Source organism: Eulemur rufifrons, chromosome 7, assembly GCF_041146395.1.
Source record: "Eulemur rufifrons isolate Redbay chromosome 7, OSU_ERuf_1, whole genome shotgun sequence".
NCBI lineage: Eukaryota > Metazoa > Chordata > Mammalia > Primates > Lemuridae > Eulemur > Eulemur rufifrons.
In genome coordinates this window covers 74,365,504-74,385,314 of record NC_090989.1, presented here as the reverse complement: position 1 = coordinate 74,385,314, position 19,811 = coordinate 74,365,504, and the positions used below count along the sequence as shown (strand labels likewise).

The 19,811-nt window shown below is 34.8% G+C and overlaps 1 protein-coding gene across 4 annotated transcripts in view; it reads left to right on the top strand.

Annotated features, from left to right (window-relative positions):
• TP63 (tumor protein p63) overlaps nt 1-19,811 on the top strand; it is a 213,906-nt gene that overhangs the window by 114,497 nt on the left and 79,598 nt on the right. The window contains exon 1 of one of the 4 annotated variants that reach the window (XM_069472790.1): nt 4,487-4,673. The exons of the other annotated variants lie outside the window; for them this stretch is intronic. Coding sequence (XP_069328891.1) covers nt 4,632-4,673 — 42 coding nt within the window. The 5' untranslated portion in view covers nt 4,487-4,631. Of the gene's footprint in view, nt 1-4,486; nt 4,674-19,811 lie in introns of those variants that run through there. 4 annotated transcript variants of the gene reach the window in all.

Here is a 19,811-nt window from a genome sequence, read left to right as displayed (position 1 = left end):
ATTATAAGAAAGTTGAAGCTGAAAGGGTAGTTTGGGGCCAGATTTTGAAGGGCCTGCCTAAATAGTTGGTTTGGTCCCATTGGCATTGGGGCCCCCTGAGGAGTGACATCATAATCTTTAGGACAGATGAAGTGATGGTGAGGAAACTCTAGAAAGGAGGGGAGAAAGTAGAGACATTGCTGTATATTCTTTTTTCTTTCTCAATCAGGCAGATTTTTGGTTAAAACATAGAAGAACTGATAAACAGTTGGCCCTACACATCTGCTGGGTTTGCATTCACAGATTCGGCCAACCATGAATTGAAAATATTCAGAAAAAACATAAAAAATAACAATACAACAATAAAAATAATAGAAATAAAATACTGTATAACTATTTACATAGTATCTACATTGTATTAGGTATTATTAATACAACTAATATAGAAATTACTTAAAGTATGTGGGAGGATGTGCATAGGTTATATGCAAATACTATGCCATTTTATGTAAGAGACTTGAGCATTAATGGATTTTGGTAACTATGGGGGTCCTACAACTAATCCCCCCATGGATAACTGAGGGACAGCTGTTTTTAGAACGAGCTACACATTTCTTCTTAAAGTCTCAACTGTTGCTATAAAAATAAGCCATCAATTTTTTGTTTTCCTTAATAAATAAATACCTAATCATAGCCAAATTTATCCAAGCCTTTGGCATTTTCTAACCTCACTTCACTCCCAGTTCTATAGAAATAAGGTCTTCTCTTGAAAGCCATTATTTCTATTATCTGTATTACTCAGCTTCAGGAAACCTAAGAATTTCCATTCACTATACCTGCCTCCACCCACTGGATGCAGACGTAGATCCAAGAGCACAATATTGCATGCATTTCTTAATTTCTAGAATTTTATAGGCACTGTGTGTTGTTCCCTACCCAACTTCACATAGCAAGGATGAAGAGCTTCAAACAAATATTTTCTGTGTGCCAAGGATTTATATATGTGTTTAACTTTCTCACATAGAGATATAAAATTGAGCCATTGACATTTGGTTTGGCATTTCAAATCTAAGAAAAATATATATTCAATAAATAATGAAGATCGATTATTTATTTTTTGTGGGTAGGAGTAGATCTTCCTTTGTTTCTCGCACAAATATAAATTCTGGAAAGTTAAAATATTTTCATATGATTAAATTCAAAAACCATGGTATGATATTGTAATGTGTTTGCAGAATTTGTAACATTGGGCTGGGAAAAGCCTTTTAAGTAATGTTCGAAAACTAGTGTCAAAAGGGGAAAAAATGGTAAAATTGACTATGGAAAAAATTATGATTTTTCTACACCAAAAAGCAAATCATAATACCATATGCAAACTTGAAAGACCAGAGACACACATCCACACACATAAGAACAAATACACATACAAGCACATACATGGAAAAATATTTACAACATTATGATAAAGAGTTGAATAACTGTTAAAGAAGGATATTCAATAAAATCCCATGTCTTGGATTTATATTCCCAAAGCTGTGGATTTACAGCAGTGGCATTTTCATCTGGGGGCAGTGCTGACCCCTAATTCTGAGACCAGGAAGCTTTAAGAAGTCTGGGGAAGCCGCGGAGAATGGAAGGGCAGGTGCTCTAAACAGAGTTGTTCTAACTCCTGAGGACTTGGGACCTTCACTTAAAATGCTTGAATTTGTTTATTTATATGTAAAATGTAGATAATACCTACATCACTAAGTTGTTAGGAAAATTAATGTACATTACTAAATATCTGAGATCCCTGTGTAAGCATTGTTCCATGGTCAACTGCAGAGAATTGTTACTTCTTTGTAACCACCTGCTTAAATCAATGCATTTTTATATCAGGCACTCACACTAATTCTGAAATCAAACATTATATGATGTACTTGAATTAGCTCTTTTATGGAAATGTTTGTGCTAAATTCAAATGTATATGGACTATTATTAGCTAATTTTTCATTGTGAGGATATCTTAAAGCAAAAGACATGGATTTTTTTTTTTCCTTTAATGAATTGTTCTCTTTTCTTTATGTCATTTAAATATTTTAAGTATCTATGCAACTTGACTGCTTCAATTGTACAATATGGAGATGAGCAAATGGAGGGACAAATATCCAAGTAAAATAAGAGAGACATGAGTAATCCTGTAAATCACTTCCCTGAATTCTGGACAGAGAGTCTTATCTTTGCAATGGTCTTTAGAAATCATTTAGTTCTGCCCCTCATTTCACAAATGAGGAATCTGAATCCAGGGTGGTTAAGTAACTTGCCCCAAGGGCACAGAGCTAGTTGAAAGCAGAGCTGGCAACAGGGCCCATATCTCTTAACTCCCAGTCCAGTGTTCTTTCTCCTCAACTACTTAAAGTTCTCAAGTAGCCATGGTGGCTATATGGTTCTAGATTTTGTCCGGACTCTTTGCTGATATGTTAGAGACCATTGTCAGATGTGATTGTCCTAAAGGTTGAAGTGGTACACGGAAAGATTTTGACATTTTCATCCATCAAATCCTGCTGGGAATCTTTTGACTTTTGTGAACAATGAAGTTTGTTTACATTTTGAGTTTATATCATCAACACTTGAGACTGTGAGCCCTAGATTTAGGTGTTCAAATGGTTACATTATCCCATTAGTGTAAAAAGCAATCCAATAATGACTTTCTTGGGCAGTTGTGCTAATAGCATTTCCTCTAGCATTGATTCCCAAGCGTGACTCATTCAGAACTGCGGAGCAGGCTGTATAAAATCCACTTGGGGCTGCAGCCGTGGAGAGACTGATTCAGTAGATCTGGGGCCAGGTCCAGAAATCTGTTTTTAAAAAACACCCAGGATAATTCTCAGAGTTATCCAAGTTTTTGCACCACAGGAATGGAGCACAGCTTTAAGGAGCAACCATCTGCTTTCCACTATTGACCCTTAAGCTGTCAGTGGGTGTAGAATTTAAATACACGGTACAAATAATTATACTGCGTTTCTTTTTTGCCTTGTAGCCAGTGATCATTTGGTTAATTACAGGTAGTAAGAGAGGTCATGCTTCCCAATATTTGAGTGCAGAAACAAATGTTTTATCTGATGTAAATTTGTACTGTTACACAGTATTGTCATATTCCTGAATACTTGAGACCAAATTATATTATAGGAGATTTTTTTATAAGCCAGAAGGCATTATTACCAGTAATTCAGGGGCCTTGAAATAAATATCAGCCAATGAGCACATCATCCTTTTATGGATTGCATGCATTTTATGGATACCAAAGTAGAAGTAAAGAGGAGGCAAATCCAAGGTCATGAACATATTTGCAAATTATTTCTGAAATTTATGTATTAATCTATTCTGGCTTCTAATCTTCTAATCCTTTGTCTTCTACGTTTTATGACAAATCTAAATCTAACTGAATTACTAATAGCAGTAGGAAGAGAGTATTTTTAGTGAATTATATAATAACCATCAGGGTACATTTTATCTTCACTAAATCATGGTAACTGAAGCTAGATTCTACATGAGTGTTCTTATGTATTTATGTAAATATATTTTAAGGCTACATCTCTAGGCTCAACTTGAAAAAATAAATATATTTTAAGGCAAAAGCTAATTAATCTCTCATGCTTTAAGATTTATTCTATTAATCATTTAAATGGAAGCATCAGGTAAAATAATCATATTTGTTACCCAGCTACAAGAAGGATAGTATTTGTGAGCATTAATAAAAACCGGGTAAAATAAAGGAGAGAAAAGAAATATTCAAATAGATAAGTTTTTTTTTAAAAGGGCACATTTCTCAGGATTTCTTTTTCCTGTACATAATATGGATGTTTATTTGTTTTTACAAGTTAACAGGACCAATTGTTTAAATTGTTATTGAAACAAGCTCTGAAAAATCAAATGGCTTATGTTGGCATTGCTTGATATGAAACTACTGGCATTTCTCTGGGAAAAATAAGTTGAAAACTTTTCAGCCATCAAGCAGTGCATTTTAATTTTTATATTGATGAAATATAGCAATGGATTTGAGTATTTTCCCCTATTTTCTAACTTTGTGTAATCATTCTTGAAACCCCGAATCTAGTTTTCTAAAAAAAAAAAAAAATCCTACCAGGACTTTTCCTGAAGTTTTACTTCTCAGGTGCAAAAGAGTAAGATAACTTTCTGAAATGCCTTCTGTAAGTCGTGGTGGTGGTGGTACGGTTTGTTTGGGGAGATTTTGTTTTGTTTTTAAAAGAGAGTGCACTCTCTTATGAAAGAGACAGGGAAAGTTTTACCTGTCTGTCTCCTGTTTTTTTTTTTTTTTTCCCCTTCTTTCTTTTTCTTTTAAAGATTGGTGATAAGGAATTCTAACTACTTAATGAGATGGGAGAGGCCTCACTCCATTGGAGTGGAGGAGTCCAGGTGGAAGTTGATGGATTGGACAGGTAAAGAGAAGAGTCCCGCCCCCTCATGCCTATAGTTGGGTATATATTAGGAAACCTTAAATTATGTACAGAGAGAGAAAGACAGAGAGGGACTTGAGTTCTGTTATCTTCTTAGTAGATTCATATTGTAAGGGTCTCTGAGGGGGTGGGGGGGTTGGCAAAATCCTGGAGCCAGAAGAGAGGACAGCAGCATTGATCAATCTTACAGCTAACATGTTGTACCTGGAAAACAATGCCCAGACTCAATTTAGTGAGGTAAGGATTTTAGATTTTAGCACTCCATTTAGAGATGGTTTTTCATTTTTATTTTTTAAATAAAAACTTAACATATTTGTGGTTCTCGGTCACCCAACGTAATGTTTTTGCAACTTGTATATAAGAATCTCCTTTTGTTGGTTAATGTTTTCTGTGGTGGCTGTAAGATTTTTTTTTTTTTAAGTAGGAGATAAAACAGGAGGAGAAAATGAAAAAGAAAAAATTCTGGGTGACATTATGTATTTGAAGAAACCCACTATTCAGGAGTTTATAAAATCACTTTTTATAAGAACAGACTGAGAAAGCGGATCACATTCTGCTAGATACATTGAAATGACTCCTCTGGTGGGTATTCCTGTACCAGTTAGACAAATTAGTTGACTGTATCTTAACTTCTTAGCTCAGTTATATCTCCAGACTTCATCCTAAAAGCAAATGAAGCTTTTTCAAAATAATCAGGTGAGATTTTTTTAAAGCCATCTTTGTTTTTAATTATATCAATCCAGAGACCCATCTAAATCCAGAGGGGACTGTAATAATGTCACTATCATCCGGCGATTGACTTATACTTTCACTGTGTAATGACAAATAAAGTTACGTTGGAGCGATGCATTATTAAATATTTATACATGCATACATATAAATGTGTATTACAGCGTACAGGATTTTATGTAAGGAATTAATGATTTGCCTTTCTGATCTCTTCTCAACAATTTTGTCTGAGGGACTTAAATCAATGGGCAAAGGGATAAGGATAAAAAAAAAAAAAAATCCTGAAGAGACTGTAAGGCTTTGAGGAAGTTTCCTAAGGTTGAGGGAGGTCTAACAACAATATTAGTTTACATTCCTCAGAATAGGGCAGCTGTGTTGACACTAATCAGATTGGGGGGTGGGTGTTGTAGAGAGAGAGAGTTCAGTGTTTCAGATGAAAATGCTTGCAGGTGAGTGCTTGGAAAAGTAGACTAGAGTACTCAAATTGAGCTCCTTAAAAATCAAAACAAAAGCATAGTATTTGGGTGCAGACCGCAAAAGGAAGAATCGAGCAAAGGGCAACAAAGCAGGGCCCGCACTATCGTATTGACCATGCTATTGTCTAGACTCCTGAACTGTGTAAATATAGCAGGGGAAATATCAAGTTATCTAAAGAAGGAAAAGGAAGTGCCTATTTTTCTTTAAAACATTCAGGCAGGCTTGCTTGTCCTCAGTAGAGAAACTTGAGTTTCTTGTTTTGCTTTAATAATGAAGGTTAGCTTAAAATGTTACCAAACAATTAAAAAAAAAAAAAAGGAGATAACGTTTATGATATCTTGTTGATTCTGTTGGATCCGATTTTGTACAGTTTCAATCATTAAGAAAATGATCTGTCTGCCGTATCATATCTGACTTTGTTGTTATTCATGAGCTATTTCACACACAGTATTTGTAAGCAGTCTAGGATCTATGTGTGTCTAAGTATAAAAGGGGAGAAGCAAAAGGTAATTCAGAGATATCTATAAGAAAAGTACAAGGTTGGTGAAAAGTGGCAAGAAATGATTATTTCTAAGTTACATATAATGTCATGAAAGAAAAATGTTGCATAAATGCTGTGATTAGAGGGTATTTGTAGGAATTATTGCCTTTTACGGTGGCAAAAGAGTCATGTCGTATCTGAGAATATGGCATCCTTATGATGAAAGAAAATGCCTTTGCATGGGTTTGAGTTTTTCAAACTTTAGGTAAATGTGTGGTCAGGAGCTCAAAAGGCAGTACTTGTCTTTTTTCTGTTGGAATGCTGCTAAAGTACATGGAAAATATCTATGAAAAAACATGGCTGAACTTCCCTACCTTCCTGCATCTTTTTGTATATTGCCTTCATGATTTCTTCTTCTTCTGCCAGTGTATGTACTATGTGATAACTTCATGGCTTGATTTCCATTCTATTACTTAAGAATAACTTTCTTTTCTATATAGGGTAATGCTTTAATATTTAGTCCTCTGTAAAAATGCAGTTCTACCTCTGACTACATCTGCCTGGAACCACATGGCTCTGAGAATTCTGAAATTTTATACAAAAGTTATAACATTTTTGGATTCACGTTTATGAGTAACTTCAATACGGAAATAGCCATCTACTATAATCATATAAGAATTATTTAAAAAATTAGGCAGATTAAGAATATATATGGCATACAACTTCCAGTGAGAGTGAAAATTATTTAAAAACTATAACCCATTCTCTGACTTCAAATAATTTGTGGTAATTTCTTTGAATTGGTGAATTAAAAACAGTAGAAGAAAACTATTTGTTTCTCCACTTCCTTTTCCACAAACTTCTAGTCCTTCCCCACCCCCAGGCCCTCAGCAGAGCTGGATTTGGGGAAGCCCTTAATGAACAGGAAAGGGTCCGGAAGGGAGGAGAACTTGGGCAGGATGTAACAGGCCAGGCTAAAGATTTACCCTTGGGTCACAGTGGAGAAGCCTCAAGCAAGCTCCACTCCCCAGTGCCAGGCTTGGAATGGCACAGCCTCTGGGACTGGTCTCAGACTTGGAGATAGAAGCCTTGAAAGAAACGAACTTCTTCAGATTAAGTTTTAGTCCAACTTTCTTACCAGATAAACCGGACTTGATTTGTGTGTGCATGTGCATGTGCATGTGTGTGTGTGCGTGTGTGTGTGTGTGTGTGTGTGTGTGTTAGAGGGTATCTCAAACTCCTCCTTAGAAAGAGAGCTTTACTAAAATTCCCCTTCTGGGGTTCCGGATGAAGAAGAAAAGATACTTTGTTAAATGGAATACAATATTTTAGAACAAAATGAGAATTCAAAGTTTATATCCCAAAACCTCATTTTTACAAGTCCGGGTTAATGATTTTCACTTTCTGTGGTTAAGAGAGCTATATGTATATGATTGAGATCCCTTTACTTAACTTTTCTCTTTTTAATAGCAAGGAAATAGAGAATACACTCTAAAAAGAGAGTTTTTGTGATTCATGATAGATTCTCTCAAAAAAGCTTCTGTGAAGAGCCCTTGTGCAAAGCTAGTTGAATGCGAGAATAAAAGTGCTGAGGAGGCAGTTTAAGTTCCCTAGAGTCAGGTCATTGTCATTTAGTTGACCTCTTTGCCTACATGGTCAAGGAAAATAGTCTGTCCTATCCCAGTACTATTTTTACTGACTGAACCTTCTTTTTTAAATAGGAATGATTTTTCTTTTCATAGTTAATTAATGTCTTATCTTAAGCTTTCCCCCGTTGTCCTTCTGGATGTTTGGCATCACAGGAAAAAGCATAGGGGGAAAGAAGCAGAAGCTGCAGGTTTAATTCAGGTGTCAGCCAGACCATATTCCTCACTCCATGCTGTGGCCTTCGATTGCACTACTTGTTTTACAGCTGGGCGCCCTCAAGCCCAGAGGGAACTGGGAGAAAGAGATCTTAGATCACAGGTCATAGATCATACCTTCCTTTACTACTATTGGGAAAAAAATGATTTGGTGATAATAAATCACTTATCGTTTACCTAGATAAGGAAAAGCATGTTTGTTTGTGTGTTTTTATTTTATTTTATTTTGTGTGTGTGTGTGTACTTTTTAGAAGAGCAGTGATCCTCAGCAGGAGTATGGCGAGTACAGCAGGAAGCACGAATGGATGTCTGGGTTATGTATAGCAACTAAATAAATATTGGTTGCTTTTTCTCATCCATACTACATACATTTTCTGAATGCAAATTGCTAAAATTTTCTTAGATGATGAATATATACAGAATTCAGAATCTGTATTCTGCCTATAAAGGCTATTTATGTCTGAAGTCATGAGATTTTATGTTTATCAAGGAGGAATTTGGGATCAAACAATTAAGAAATATGTTACCATAAATGCACCCCAGCTTTATTTGATGTTCATGTGATTGTTTTGGGGGAACCTGAGGTGGTAGAACAGAAGGGGCTAGGTAAAAATCCTTCCTTTTTAGTACCATTATCAAATTAAACTTTTTCTCCTGTTGTTTATTTTTTTAACTACTAATTGTTTTATGTCAATAAATAGAGTGAACACAGATAACAAAGAGATACCTAGTGAAAAACAGCTTGATTATTTCCATAATTTCCTTAAAAGTTTTGCTATTTTGATGATGAAATATTTTCCAAGCCCAATGGGCTCTGAATTTTCTTTTCATGCATGATAAGAAAAGGCTCAGATGACTGTTATAGTGTTACTGTCCTGTGCCTATTTATTGAAGTCTGTGAATGGTATCCATATACTTTGGGTCTGGAAGAGAATGGTTTGAAGTGTCAAAGTGAAAGATTCGATCCAAAAGTTAAGCTTTGGATCTTATTCCTAATTTTCTCTTAAGAACACAATTTGGAGGCCCAAGAAAATAGTAAAATGTGGCTTATTAATGTTCTACATCTCTAAAAACTTTATAATTTTTACTTATACTTTTTGGTTGAGTTGTACTTTATCAATATTCTTGAAAAGTAGTATTGAGGAGGAGAAACTTAGGCTAGAAGGACTGACTTTTTTCTAAATAAATGTTTACTGAGCATCAGTTATATATAAAATGGTACATAGGATCTAAAAATGAAAAAGTTCTTACACTAAGAAGCTTATAGTTCATTGAAGAATGAGCCAGATATATATATATACATATATATGTGTGTGTGTGTGTGTGTGTGTGTGTGTGTATAGTTATAATACAGAGCAGATCCTAAGCGCCACATGAAAAGTGTGGACAAGACATAAAGTATCAAAGAGAAAGAGAGTCCCTTGAAGTAGGAGGATCAAGAAAATCTATGTGTATATGAAAGAAATGGCTGACTTGGAAGGACAGATAGAACTTTCTAAGTCCTAGAAATATAAGAAGGAAGGAGGCATTCAGGTGAAGAAATAATCATCAGCAAAGGCAGGGGATGGTGGGGGCAAATGCTGGCACACTAGGAAACATCAAATAGTTCAGATGGAATTAAAATTATGAGATAATTAGGAAATAAAGTTAGGAATGGCTCAGAGGCCATAACACTGAGAGGAGAATGCATTTGCTGTAGCAGTATCAACAAGTCATGGAAGGAGCGGTGCCATTGGAGCTCTACTAGAGAGCACTGGGGAGGAAAAATGGCTTTGCTCTAGACTGCCCAGAGGTAGAAAAATGCATTATTCTACATTGCACATTGGCTGCATGTTTTGTAGGCATATCTACCACTTATCTGGAGCCTTTGGAAGAGTAGGAATGGATTGTTTTTAAAGTCTCATACAACCTGTGTATTCTTTGCGCATAGCTCTCTTTGATAGCTGGGGTCCTTGCCATAGGTAAGTTGGGAACTATTGGTCTTGTTTTGTCCTTATTTATGCCTGCTATTCCAGCATAATTATTAATAGCTCACCTTTTCACTTTCAAAAGTGTCCCATTTAGAGGATAAATTATATGGTTACTCTATAAATAAAGATCTTATTCTTTATTTCATTCTTTCCTAAAAAACAGCACCTCAAAATAAAAAGTAGTATAAATTTGGCTGTAAACCAGATACAATGATTTTGATATACCAGCATAAACCATTTAGATTATTTACCCCCAATAAAAGAAGCATTTCCTTACATCCCAACACTTTCTGAGAATGAATTAAATATAGTCACTGGGATAGGCACTGTGAGGAAGGCAGAAATGAGTGAGTCATAGCCACTAGCCTCTGAAAATTCATGATCCTAGGGAATATATAAGGTGTTCATAAATGACTCCATTGTACAGCATAATTATTAAAAGATACAAAAATTTTAAGAGAGTGAAATGGAGTTTAAACTCTTTATGGTAAAGGTAATATTTCACATGATTTGAGAACCGGAATTCAGTGGAAGAGGGAGGGGAGGAAAGATATTCTGTATAGAAGGTAGAAAATTAATAAAAATACAAAGGAGAACTGTGCCAGACCAGATGAAGGAGCCTGGTATATTGATTTTAAAAGAGAATGTGTTGATTTAAACACTGATATATATTCAACATTTATGTCAAAATGGAAGCTTTTATAGAAATAGTAACAAAAGATAATAGATGCATTTATCTTACTAAGAGCTGGAACCCATGTGTGTTTTAAAAGCATGTACAGTCTTCAGAATTCAAGATTTAAAACTTTGACTGCATGCTCTGGGAGGATGCAGTGGCATCCTGCAGGGAGGGAAAAAAATGAGACCACATGATTGCTTGGACTGGGAGAAGTTGCAAATTGCCTGTTCTCCTTCCCTGGACGTCCACAGAGACAGATATGATGTCTTACCCTTTATAGGGACTTAGTAATTACATTTTATAATTAATCAAAACTAAGAACAAAATTCAGACTGATTCTGTATATTAATTAGGAATTAACTTTATTTGTTAAATAGTCATCTTACAATCAGGAAAAGAAAGTCTTTTTCTCTGGTGATTGCTCTAAATGCAAATAGTAATCCTGGAGCTAAATTGTAAGAGGATATACCAAGTATGAAATTTGTTCAAAATGAGAATCCCAACTGGGAAATAATAGAGGAGAAGGCAATATGAATGTCCCATTACAAAAACAAACAGCCCCACCAAATTAAATTGAAAAACAACGAAACGTTAAGATCTTGGTATCTCAAATAAAAATATTTGCCATCAAATTTTCAAATTTTATTTTGGGACAAGTATACACACTTAATATTTAACATTTGAAAAGAAATATTGGGAGAAGACAGGTCTTTAACCACATTAATATCCTTTTCTTCCACAATCTCCTTCATCACTTCCATCTCACCCAGGAAGAAAACGTAGACAATTGAAGAGATTAATGGTAGGGCAGATGAGGGTAGGCCACGTGTGTTGGTGGCGGGGAGGGTGAACCCATTGACTTGATTCAAAACCAAAGGGAGTAGATAGAAGGTCAAACTGGGCCCCATGATAAATGTAGAGACATCAAGCTTGTGTCTCCTTTCTTTCTCTTCTTTATCAACCTAGTCCTCCACTTGCATAAAGTAGATTTTGAAAGTACCCAATGTATGATTGTCCCACAGACTCTTGGCAGACATTAGGGAAAACAGTGGGGTTCCACAAAATACCACATTGCTATACAACCTCCTTTGAAGAGAAGAAATAAGTAGTTAAATGAGGTGTAAAGTCTTTCCTGAAACAGTACTTTACATTTCCCTACATTTGATTTTCGTGTTTGGCCTGATACCATAGCAAGTCTATGCTTTTCAAAAAGCATTTTTTCCATTTTTGTAAAAAAAAGAATTTTTTTTTAGAAATTTCTTATTTCTAAGTTTATTTCGTGTTTGATAATGACTAACTTTATACACTCTTATTTTTAAATAAAATTTTTCAAGTTTTGTTTAGCAAAGACAAAGTGAAATTGGACTGTTGCGTAGGTTAGAGCTGAGGTGGCTTCACCAGATAATAATGTTCACCTGTCAATTTGAAATTCGGTAACTGGTGTTAGGATAGAACCCATGTTGGTTCTGGGTGGGGGAATAACTGGCAAGAATAAAACATTTCTGGAATGTTAGTGAACATGTATAGAGCGTAAATTGGTATTTCATGCAAAACTTGTAATGTGAATTGCATCTTGTCTGCGTTTCTTAAATGGCAAAAAGATTTCCTTATAAAAGCTGAAAGAGGGAATTTTGAGTCAAGCTGTGGTGTATTGCCAGAGGCGGAAATTTATGAAACACTCTAGTCAGCTATTCTGGAAACACTACAAAAGAAATAGTTCTACTTTCTTATTGGTGCTAAAGCCACTAATAGGTGCAGTTTAGTATAATACCCCTATGAGAATTACCACCCCCAAAGTGAGCTTGCCTTGGAAAGAACTCTGTACAGGCATTTTCTTTTTCCTTTTAAGCTTGTGCAAAACACCCAAAGGGGCCATTTCCAATCCAGGCAGTGATCTTTCTCAAGTTTATTCTTTCTCAGATCACAGAGACAATGGGGAATATGCCCTGTTTACTCAAATCAGTCTGGATTAGTGTCACTCTATTGATGGAATCAGAATTAAAAGGAAAACCATTACCCTCTCAAAGGGCAACATCAGATGTTTTGGAAATGGCTTGATTACTTTTAAATAGACCATGTGAGACTCTGTCACCAGACTGAGGTTGAGGACTCCACAAGATATACACAGAGAGAAACAGCAACACTGGGTGAGGCAGACTGTTCTTCATGAGCCTTAGGCCTGGGAAATTATTTCAACAGACAATCCCAAAATGAAAATCAGAATAGCGAGACTTCAGAGAAGAGGACATTTCTGCTTTCTGTCTTCACTTCAGTAGGCCCCACCCTCAAATATCTATCTCCATGTCAAATCCGTCCCGTCATTAAGGCTCTGCTGGGGAGCAGCTTCACCTTTAAAAATTTCTCAGATTCCCCCATTCAGAATAATGCCTCCATGCTTTGAACTCTTTTACTTCTCTTTCTTCCTCATTGCTCTCTGTGTGTACCAGGTACCTTTCCCTACTCTGGACCAAAGACTCTTGGAGGGTAGAGGATGTGTCATTTTTATATCTGTAGCCTCTGCAGGGTCACCAAATAATGTTCACTGAATGAAATGGGAACATGAGTCTGTTGCTGTTACTTGAAGGGGTATCTTCAGTTAGAAATATGATGTATTGTATATACTTAAATATAGGGCTGTTTGTGTGCAAAAAGATAAAGTGATCCCATACATTATACAAACTTTGTGCACCTATATGTTCTGCAGGTAACTGAATCTTATGGTTTCCCTTGACATCTTGCAAGTCATTTTTTGTTTGTTTGTTTGCTTTCTTAACGAGCCCAATATTATTCCCATTACACATCAAGTGGCAAGAAAGTTTTTAAAAGACAGGGCAGTTTCTTAAGTAAGAAATGACTTGTACTCCAATAGGTAAATAGTAAAGTGTGTGCTGCTTTCATATAATTGATTACCCATGAAGGCAAAGAATGTGTTTGATTTAAAAAAAAAAAAAAAAACTGAACAGATGAGATTTTTATCTTGCTTTGCAGCGACTTTTTAAAAGTGTTTACTTGCTTCTACACTGTCCCCTTGATTTAGTTTGTCCCCTGCATGTCTCTTGATCCTCACTAGAGATGTGGGTGGTTTGATCTGGATGAATTAGCTTGATGATTTACAAACACTCTATTTTCTATGGTGTTATTACTAAAGAATGTCTGAGAAATCTTGAAGTCATTTTGCTCTTCAACATGGTGCCTCAGCTTTTTTTTTTTTTTTGCTCAAATAGACACTAATGAGCTGTTGTAATTATTATACTGATTGATTGCTACTTTTATAATGAGTTAAATAGAACAATATGAGTATAAGAGTGTCTTTTCAAAGTAAGGCATGTCTTCTGCATAGCTGGAAACTTCAGTTTTATTTTACAGTTAAAAGTGACAGCTTAAAGGAACACTCTAATATTATATATCTAATTGCAAAGCACAGTTAATCACTAAAAACTTTAATTATCTCAAATATAATTTAAAAATGTATCAATCAGTAAAGAACTTGACAAGAAAAAGCAAATTAGAGCTCAGGAAACAGTGTTCCTCATTTGAATACCTGTGGGATAGTAAGACTGAGTAGTATACTCCTTTTTTCATGCTTTAGTTTTCCACTTGCAAATAAAGGCTAGTGTTTCAACCTTTGAGTGTATATTATAATGTCTGGAGAATGAAGTTATGAATTTATATCATTTGTAAGAAACGATTTGTAAGTGTGATAAACTATAACCTCAATTCCTCAAAACATACATAGTAAGCTATTAATTATGGCATTATGCTAAACTGAATTCTGGTTAACTGGGCAGAAAATCATGGAAATTAGGGAGGGACCAATTCTGTTGCCTATCTGCCAGAAACTAAATGTCTTCCTCTAAGCTTGTTTCTGAGTGGTTTCTTTCCAAAGCAACCTGCATTTGGCTATATGCACCATCAGTACGAGGTCAATAATTATATGATCATAAAGATTTGAATTCTTATTGCTGACCTAGATTCATTAGAAACAAAATCTAGACTATCAGGTAAAAATCACTGCCTTGGCACAAAAGTGTGTATGTGTTTGTTTTAAGGAAGTAGAAGCTCATTAATAAACTTCCCAGCTAGGTGTGAGCTACCAAGTATTACTCATTGCATTGTGAGTGACGGGACTGGCTATTCTGCTACTAGTTCCCATAAAAGTTGAAGCTGAAAGCACAATTCCCACCTACCAAGACAAAGCAGCATACAAAGTAAAGATCATAGAGATTATTTGGGGATACAGTGTAACATTCACCTGGCAGTAGTATATAAAGAAATGAATCTAATTTGGGCACAGACTTGCTTCAGAATAAAAATCAATACTTAGTTGCTTTAGAATAAAAGAGATACTTTCTGAAAGGGGTTTTTATTTTGAAATGTTTTGCATTTATTCTTTTAAGAACTGTTTTCTGAGCATCTACTATATTTCAGATACCATTCCAGGTACTGGGACTCAGTACTAAATGAGCTAGATATAATCTCTCATTAATTTATTATCTAGCAGAGTAGATCAACATTAAAAAATTATACATATGGTTAACTTCAATTATGATTATGTGATGCAAAGAGAAAGTGCCATGAAAATGTAAAACAAAAGAATAATCTGTCTGGTCAGTCAAAGAAAGCTTCTGGGAGATGACATTTCAGCTAAAAATTGAAAAATGCGTTGGGAAACAGCATCTGCAAAAGCCTTGAGGGCTGAAGGTGTTGGCCTTTGAAAAACTGAAGGAAGTTCTGTTTGGCCAAAGGGGAGTTTCAAATAGTGCCTCTTAGGCTATTTTAAAGACCTGGGGCCTTTATTCTAAGACAGTAGGGAACTGCTCAAGGAATTCAAGCTTGAGAGTAACATGATCAGATTTACAATGCCTTTCAAGTGGTAGCGCCAAAGAGATGGGTCTCTGATTCTTTGCAATTATACCCATTCTAAGAATGGTTAAAGTTTTATGTCCTGTCTTTAATGAATGAAAAAAAAAATTCTTTAGTGATAAAAGAGGTGTGCTTTCCTTGAGTGTAACTTTTAGATAAAAATTCCAGGCAGAAATTTGTGTGACTCCTATTTACATGCAATCAGAATGAAGGCTACTTAAGGCGGGTTCTCAAGCCAGATTTACTGGTTTTACATTCAGGCTCTTCTTGTTACCTTGGGCAAGTTACTTAATCTTGCGGAGCTTCAGTTTTCTCATCTATAAAATATGTATAGAACATGGGATAATAATGCTACCTATTTCATGTGGATTAAATGAGTAAATATATGCAAAGCACTTGAATACTATAAGATACATAATAAGGAATCAGTAAGAGTATTAATAATAGTAGTAGTAATAGCTAATATTCTTTTATAGAGGGAATTGAAGATAGATGCTAAGTATGTTTCAGATTTTAGAAATTTATTTTTATTATTATTTTTACTCTTGATAATCATTATTTTATTAAAACTGGTATGTCTTCAGTTTTGTGACATAATGAGCAAAACTATCTCATGCAATAAAATGTTAATCGTATTTAATCACCCTATTGTTTTAAGTCACAATTTGTGATATGTGCAAGGCAGATACACTATCAAAATTATTATTTTTTTTTTTTTGATTTTTTACATTTTATGTTTATTTATTTATGGATACATATTAGATGTACATATTTTGAAGGTACAAGTGATAAACTGATACATTCAAATAATCAAATAATCAAATCAGGGTAATTCAGATATCCATCATCCAAAATATTTATCTTTACATTAGGAACATTTGTATTATCCTCTTTGAAATGTACTAGCTACTTTGAAACATATGATCGATTAAGTACAGTGACCCGACTGATCTATCAAACACTGGATCTTATTTCCTCTAAGTGTATATTTGTTCCCATTAATCAACCTCTCTTCCTCCCTCCTTCAATCAAAATTATTTTTAAAAATATTTTAAACTCACTTTAAAAACCTAGGAAGCATTATTGCTGAACTCCTAAAAGTAACATGGTCTGCTTACATGTAGATGGCCTAACTGTCACTGAAGTACTTCATTACTATGTACTTTCTTCTCTTAACATTACTGTGTCTGCTAAATGGAGCTATTAAAACATATTGATTATTATAGATTGAAAATATCCTCAATCGTATTTTATTCCAAATATAATAAATAGCTTTTGATTCACTTCAGATAAACTGAGATTCTGAACATTTTCCTGGATCAGGAATTATTGAACATTAAAATTATACCTGTCTGCTTTCTGCTTAGCTTAATAATTCCTTGGCACATACTGATGATGTCAGTTTCTCTCAGCATTGTTATGGTTCACAATTTTTATTGTGTTGATTTGTCATGACTATTAGAAGAGAATACTTACAAAATCATAGAATTTAAAGTTTATTTTTTCTTAATTGAGCTCTACTCATTATAATTTAGCTGTGTTTGGATCAAGTTTTAAATTCAATACATTTTACACTTCCTGTCTTTTCAAATCCTATGTCTAATGTTTGTTGACATTATTGTCCACCTGATCAGCCAACTTATTTATTTGCCTCACCTATCGTTGGGGATTTTGGGGATATCTCTCCTATGTTATGGAATCTTGACCCTCAAAGGAATGTTGACACTTTGTGTCAGAACGTAAAACATTCTAGTAAACTCTCTGGCAACTGTCTTCCTAGGTTTGTGTGTACTTAAATGCTTTATTCTTATATTTTGTTCATTGTAAGATACGGGTATATTTTAACTCCAAGTATTCGCTTTTTAGAATCATTTCAGAGGACAAAAAGAGTGAAATATTTTATACCTAATAAAATCTGGTTTTGAGAATAATGTCATGCTAAATAAATTCTTAAATAGAAAAATGGTACTTTAACTTGACATTATAATACAAATATCTTCTTGACCTTGTGCCTTAAGAGTGCCTTAAGTCAATTGTGTTTAATTCTAGCATAAAACAAACCATCATTCTCTGAGGTGGGGCAGGTGGTAGAAGACTAAAAAATGACAAGTATTTCTCCCTTAGGCAGTGTTTGTTGAAAAGTCACCATCCCACTGATATTTGGGAATGGAAATGTAGTACTGTCTGCTAGAGCATAATTGAATGAATGTTTTGTAAATCCAGGGTCATGAAGAAAGCTGTTTTCTTTTCCCAGGAGGGGCTGTAGAATGTTCATAAAAGCTCCTACCAGAAGCCTGAGGTGAAAAGTGGTATCAGCTGAGGAACCTATATATACTGTCTGAAACATTTTAGATGTCTAGATTTGGCCGGGGAAATCTGTGTACAAAATAGTTATTTTATGAAACCATTTTGAGAGTAATTTCATGGCATTATTTTAAAATAACTTCATAGATGAGGATAACCATAACTAACAGAATGTTAGAACTGGCACCATTTTTACATTGGGTCATCAGATTCAATCTTCTCAATTTTACACAGATCTTGCCTTATAGGAAATGAAGTCTAAGTTGTTCAATTACCTTGCCCAGTGGTACACAGCACACTAGTGGCAGTGTTGAAACTTAAACCCCATGTCAACAAGTCTAAGTTCAGTCCTTTGCATTACTAAGATCCATAGAGGAATGTTAGTCATGCCGAACAATGTTCAATTCCCTAGCCCCATTTAACAGTCACTCATGGATCATAATTTCCTCCAAATGAAATTTGGGAAAGTTATTGTTTCTTGTGATAAGTGTCAGTTGAATTGAGATAAATAAATTATGATTATATATCCCATAGTAACCTCTCCCCACACCCATTTTTTATTAACTTCTTGCCATATATTGTTGGTTATTGTTGCCATGTTATCATAAGTTAGCTATTACAGACAGTAGTATCTGAAAAAGAGAACTTATGAAATTTCCCTTATACAGATAAATTTGTGGAGAGAGATTTTCAGAAACATAATTATGTTTATGTCCCTGTTTCTATTGCACTGGTCAAATAACTTGATTGGAATCTTTTTATTGATGTTAAAATTCTTTTATAGGAAAGTAATTGCATCATCAACTTTAAATAAATACAAATTCAGGTATTTAATATTGAGCTTTGTTTATAGCAATATATACTGACATATTGTTGAGCTTATGAAAAGAAAATTCAGGCCCATTACATTCAGAGTTTAAGATCATTACAAGGATGTAATCCAGGAAAGAAAAACAAAATGAAACTACAGGGATGATATTCATGGGATACTTTTAACAGACCAGTCAGAGAAAATCTAGTCTTCTATATGGCTAGTTTAATCCTGAGCATCCAAATTGAAGTTTAGTGAAGAAATAGATCAAAGTCTATAGATGGCTATGAGAATGCAAAAGGACTTACAGGAAAGGAAGAAAAAAGGAAATGCTTTTCTCTATGTTTGGAAATTGGTAGTTATATTTATTCTTTATTCATGGTGAAAACAGATAATTTGAGATTCTCCTATCTATCCCTATACTTACCTCACAAGCTCCAGAACCCTCCCAGGGTGTTCTGTGATTACACAGAATATGTTAAGTTCCTGTGACCAAGGTGTGCTTCGTCCTTTCCGTGATCAGATCAGCTAGTCTGTGATGAATCTGAATATAGTCCAACTACAGACAGTGATTTTCCAGGGTCCAGGCAGTGAGCCTTCTATTTCAAAGTTATTTTATAGGAAATGAAGCATCTTTTTGAAATCAGAGGAAATCAATTATTTTACTTTATCAGTATTACAGTAGATATCACACAAGTTGTGTTCAGTTTTGCCCTTTTATATTTTGTGAAAAGAAGACCAGATCCTTTTTAAGACATGATATGGCAGATATATAACATTTTTCATTTACTCATTATTTGAGTGCCTGCAGAGTATTTTAACGTTATTCTGAGATCAAGATACTTGTGGTTAGAAAGGGAGAACCTACTTCCTATTTCATTTCAAATATGCTTATAACTTTTGTTACTTAAAAAAATACATGGGGCTCCATGGTGTTCTTCCGAGGCCAGTTTTTATGCCTGATGCAAAAGTGTCATATTCTAATCTCAGAAACTCTTTTACTTGTCATTGTCAATAAGCATTGCAATAGCATCCCAGCATAACACAAGTTCCTCTCCTCTGTGTTTATGAAATTACTGAGAGTAAATGACAGGTACTGTTCCCTTTACTCCACCAGATTCACTTTGGTGGAAAATAAATGATATTAGACACATTGAACGGGGACAGAGCTAGCTTCAAGAGCATGCAAACTATACAGG